At 49.0% G+C, this 5,502-nt stretch overlaps 1 protein-coding gene across 1 annotated transcript in view; it reads right to left on the minus strand.

The window, feature by feature from the left end:
• LOC102681650 (irregular chiasm C-roughest protein-like) overlaps window positions 1-5,502 on the minus strand; it is a 132,381-nt gene that overhangs the window by 5,465 nt on the left and 121,414 nt on the right. Inside the window, exons 5-8 of the mRNA XM_006622405.2 lie at window positions 4,569-4,769; window positions 3,667-3,794; window positions 1,465-1,616; window positions 646-956 (exon numbers count right to left, since the gene is read on the minus strand). Coding sequence (XP_006622468.2) covers window positions 646-956; window positions 1,465-1,616; window positions 3,667-3,794; window positions 4,569-4,769 — 792 coding nt within the window. The remainder of the gene's footprint in view (window positions 1-645; window positions 957-1,464; window positions 1,617-3,666; window positions 3,795-4,568; window positions 4,770-5,502) is intronic.

Raw genomic sequence — 5,502 nt, forward strand, 5'->3', positions numbered from 1 at the left:
CCCGAATCGACCAACCGTCACCAACCGTGTGTGTACGTTCCGCTTTTTAAAAAACCGTCGCGCGTATATATCGACGGGGGAGGGGAAGAGAGGGAGGAAAAAATGAAGAATAAGGGAGCGATGGAAAAAAAAAAAAAAAAAATGGAAAACACGGTTAGTCGATCGTCATATTCGTATTCCTGTACGGATTCGTTCATCGGAACTAGTTCAAATTCCGTGGAAAAATAGCAGCTGTTTTTTTTACCCCGTTGTTCTAAATCATTTGTTATGTAGATATTTCGATCACCTATTTCGATTTTCGGAGACCTAGAGCGGTGTGTCTAGCGATTCGATCGCGGTTCTCGCGTTATTTTCCATAAATGCCTCGTTACGAGTCCCTCCCTCCATCCCTCACCCCCTCTCCCTCCACAGCAAGGGGAGACTTACGATCCGTGTAAATCGGAGCGGCCTCGTCGAAAACCACGAACGTCGAGAAATAACGTCGTGTTTTCGATCGACACCGACTTTCGAAAGCTCGTTTAACGTGTACGAGCGATGATACCGATATAGAATAATAGAAACGGTTCCCGAAAAGAGAAGGGGAGAGCAAGGGGAGAACGTTAAAGAGAAAGTTAAAAGTCGAGGCTTCCTGGAAGGAAAAATTACCTTGACGGCACCCTCGTCGGGCACGTATTGCACCCTCTGCGACACGATACTCGGTGGTGCCCGGATGTAGATATTCGCGTATCCCATCAACTCTTGGAAACCGGGCACGTGCGCCTTGCAAAAATACCGTCCGGCGGTCTCGTGGTTCACCACCACGCTGATGTTGGGCGTGCTGGCTACTTGTCGCTCCGAGTCCTCGTGGTACCAGCGGATCTCCGGCGTCGGGTTCCCGTCAACGTCGCACTGCAATATCTCCGTGGCGCCGTACTGAGTCTCCACGGAGATCGGCTGGTGCCTGAACTGCGGCCCGTCTGCGAAAATTTTCAACTTTCACCAATCTCTTCTTCAAGCCGCTCAATTAGATCGAATAACTACTTTTTATAACACGGAGGAGAAGAAGAAATGTTTAGGGGTGATTCTATTCTCGCGCTACACAAGGGGAGAGGAGTACATAAATCGTGAGCACGTTCTTCTTCGTCCGTGAAGAAGAACCATCTCGGAAAATATGCCGGCAAATTCTCCCCTTAAGAAGTCCAATTTATCGTCCAGCCTCTTCTCGGCTTTTGACAAGCCGAGTTATCCTGAATTTCGCTGATGCCCCCTCCCGGCTGGTTAAATAACGCGACGAAACGGCGTCGAAGCACCCTTCCGGATGGACGAATGGGATAAGGAGAGGTCGAGTCAGCGAATATTAACCCCGTACTTTCGTGCGAAGAATCGGTGTACAATTCTTGCGAGTCCATTCTTCCTGATTCGAGATCCCCTTTCTTTTTTGCCGTTCAAAATTGATTCGACCCTCGCTTTCTTCGATATACTCACACGTTATGTCCAGAGTTTCGGTGTCCTCGCTCTTCCCAACGTCGTTGTGAACCTCGCACTTCACTATCGCATCGTGAAGATCTCGGGTCGCGTTGTGGATGATCATTTCCGTGGTGTAGTCGCCGATCACCTTCTTCTCATTAATGAACCACCTAAGAAAGGGGGAAAAAAGAACGATTGAATCCTCGATGAGTGAGCAATTGCAGCATAATTTGCGCAGTTGTTGTGCAAAAATTGCCGCCGAATCTGATCGCTGTTCGACCGATCGAAGGAAAAAAATTTGAGCGATAATTGCGCATTCCCTTCTCCCCCTCAGATTCCGCAAATTCTCCTTCCCTCGCTTCTTTCGCTTCTATCCACACCACGAATTTCTTTTTAATCTCTCGTCTCTCTTTTCCTCGTGAAGGTTCTACTCGGTCATTTTTCAGATTCGATCGATAGCCGAGTTTTCAACCGAGGCACACAAAGAGCGAAGGAAAACGCGAGAACGATAACCTTCGTCGAATTAGTGGCCGATTCCTTTAGAAACGATCCTTCCAGAGAGATGGTGGTTTACGCCCTCCGCTTCTCGAGCCTTCGGTCGCAACATTTATCTCGCTCGGTACAATCGATGAAAGAGCGACGAGAATCTCTTCGGATGGCAATAAATGAAAGAGAGAGAGAGAGGAGGTCTCTTTCAGCCTCGGTCGAATCGCGTGTTCACATACGTTATCGAAGGAGAAACTGAATGAAACGATCACGAAACTTTGCCGAATCTCCGCGAATCTCGAGGAAAAGTATCCTGACTCTCTTTCCTTATTTCTTCCAGCTATAGTTAAGTAAAAGGGGTCACGATCCTCGTCCGAATCCTGTCGCTAATGGCATTCCAGATCTCTCGCGCGACTCCTTCCTCCTTCACCCATGGCTTTTATTATTTTGACGGAATTACACAATCGTAGAAACTTCGCTCGTAAACCGTTTGGAACGGTTATCCATCAGGGGATCCATCGACTTTTACCGGTTTCGAATTCACGGGAATTTCGTAAGGCGGATCGAGAGTTTTATCGACAACTGCTCCTTAAATCGTTGATTCTTCTATTTTCGCACTTTCGTTTATCCCCGAATCGCACGAGGGTTCACGAGATCATCGATTCACGAGATCATCGATTCACGAGTTTCCTTCCCTTTCGCTTTCGTTTCGCGATCTCAGCTTCGTCAGAGTGCACGCGCAAATTGTATATGTGTGTGAAGAGATCGCGAGGCCATCGAAACGGGCAACAAGACAACGCGTAACGCGACGCATGACCGGCTAACATTTGTCCTAAACTTTACATTGTTCCCCCTTTGTAACGAGAATCAATTATTTGCCTGCTCCGTGCCACGACCGATTACTTGCTAATTCTCCTTTTGTTTCCGCCACCCGTCCCACCCGACCAGCTCTTCTATAAAGCGACGCCATCCAACCATTCTCTCCTCCTCTTCCCGCCGTCGTTAAAAACGCACGAATTAAGCATTCTCTGACCCGGTAAAATCCCTGACCACGCGCTTTTTCTTTTTTTTTTTTTTCTTTCTTTTTTTTTTTCTTCTCTTCCTTTGCCCTCCTCGATTCTATCCGATAGAGTCCGGACGACACGTGTTTTCCCCTCCCCTCCCCGTGTAAAACACGCCGGATTAAAATGCATGGAGGGATAGATGAAAAAAGGAAAAATTCCCCTTGCGTCCGAGGGGAGGGCCGTAAAAGGGCCGCGAACAAAGGATCGATGAATGAAAAAGAGAGTGCGAGGCGAATAACCGCGGTTTTCATGAATCATGCCCAAGGGTGATCCCATCTTTTCGAATTTTTCGCTTGGCCGAAAACGGGAATATCCTTTTTTTTAAATCGAACGTACCAGAATTGGAATATATTCCTGCTAGACGAAAGAACTCTTCCATTTCCATCCCTCTCTTTATCTCTCTCTCTCTCTCTCTCTCTCTCTCTCTCTCTGCTCATCCCGTATCATCGTGTTCGTCGGCACGCAACCATGAAACAACCACCGACATCGACACCTGGCCACATGCTCCTGGAACAACGCTCCAAATTCGTCGACCGCTCTTGTACCGGGCTATCGATCATCGCAGAGCTATCGTTCGCTCCTCTCTCTCTCTCTCTCTCTCTCTCTCCGATCGAGAAGGATGCACTGCGAGGGAGTTATAGAGCGAGGTGGTCGCGGTCGCGTTACTCACCTGTACTCGACGTTCGGCGGGTTCGCCTCCGCGCGACACTTGAAGCGGAGCTCGCTGCCCTCCACGATGCGCCCATTCTTGCCCAGCCCCGACCGGATCCTCAGAGACACTTTTGGCGCGTAGCGGACCTGAAACACGAGACAATTTTCGATGAAAATTGGTTTCAAGTAGAGGGGAGAGTTGAAATTGAGCGGGGAAAATGTCACGCGATCCTCGATGCTCGAACTTTCATGAGCATCGATCGTCGATAATACCGGTCGCAATTCTACTTTATCCTCGACCTTATCTTGGACCTTGCTAATTTCTCGACGATTAATAATAACGACTCGAGTAACCGATAATTAAACGACATAGCAGGGGACATGGTACTTGTCCTCGTCCCTCGACAACTTGGAACCCCCTTTCGTCCCCCCTTGTGACAAGTTGCACGAGTCACAAGACCCCGTCATCGTGAATCATTGACGAAAGAAGCATGGATCGAAAGCGAGGATCCACCCTTTCCCAAACCCTCCCTCTTCCCCCGTCCCTGTTCCCTCCCTCGGTCGACGAGACGGAAACCGCAGAGCTGCCATTGTCCGCGGGAGAAAGCAGAGGCGGCAGGGGTGGGACGACAGACGGCGCGGGAGCCTACCCTCCAGCGGCGGATTGGCGATTACGCGACCAGTTTTCGGGGGGAGGGAAGCGACATTAATTATTCCCCGGCTCGTTACCGCTCGTTTCTGACCGGCTCCGCTGTTAATCTGCTTTCCCTCGCTCGAAAACGGAGCGGCGAAAGAAATGCGCAAAAAGCTCCCCCGAAGCTCCGAATATATCTCCGTCCCGGGTTTTCCGATGGGGTGGCCCCGATGACCCAGATTTCACTGGATCTCTCCCCTCCTCCTCACGTTCCTTCCACCACTCACCTCGACGCGCAGTTTCGCGTTCTGCGGCGTGCGGTCGGCCGCGTTCTGACTTTGGCACGTGAACGTCGTGTTGTCGTGGTCCTTGCGCGGCATCACCCTCAGCACGGATTTCACAGTGTACAAGGGGCCGTCGTCGAACAATTCCTTGGTCGTTTTTATGCCTCTGTGCAGCACGTTCCCCAGCCCGTCGATCCACGTGATCTGCAATCATGCGATGATTAATGTAATTTGGCAACGAGATCGAATCGATCCGTAATATATTTTAACGGAATTCTAGATCGGATCGATCGCGGGGAATGTAATGACGGGGATGAATGACGGGAAGAAATATGACGTGTCAGTGATATCGCGAAGCTGAAAAAAATTGCTGGTTCGAATCTCGAAACCGCGGTTCCAAAAATTTCTCCGTTCTCTCCCGCGGGATACCGGCTCGTAAAAAAATACGATGTGACGCAAAGCGGTTAAAAAAAGAAGAAAAAAAAAACGTACGAGAGATTGTACGAAATTCGTTCATACCATTGAAGCACATTTTTTTTAATTATTCATCGATATACGTAAACTTTACACTTTTCACCGTAATCATCCCTATTTACTTTCACTTGACCGGTAATTCAATACCAGAACTTGACGAAGATCTCGTCGAACTACGTACATTATTCACCTAATTTAACGCTGACAAACATCTCTCGCCTCAACCATCCCTGTGTCAACCGCAATGGTAGCTTCCGTAAAACGATAGTTCGTTGTTTTAAACTGCCACGAACTGTTCACCCCCGTCCCTCTTCTCTAACGAACAGTTACCACCTACTTTACCGTTCTCGATCATTAATTTAAACCAGCCGTCTCAACGTTGCAACGAGAGAGAAAGAGAAGGACAGAGAGAGAGAGAGAGAGAGAGAGAGAGAGAGAGAGAGAGAGAGAGAGAGAGAGAGAG

Source organism: Apis dorsata, unplaced genomic scaffold, assembly GCF_000469605.1.
Source record: "Apis dorsata unplaced genomic scaffold, Apis dorsata 1.3 scaffold_683, whole genome shotgun sequence".
Taxonomy (NCBI): Eukaryota; Metazoa; Arthropoda; class Insecta; order Hymenoptera; family Apidae; genus Apis; species Apis dorsata.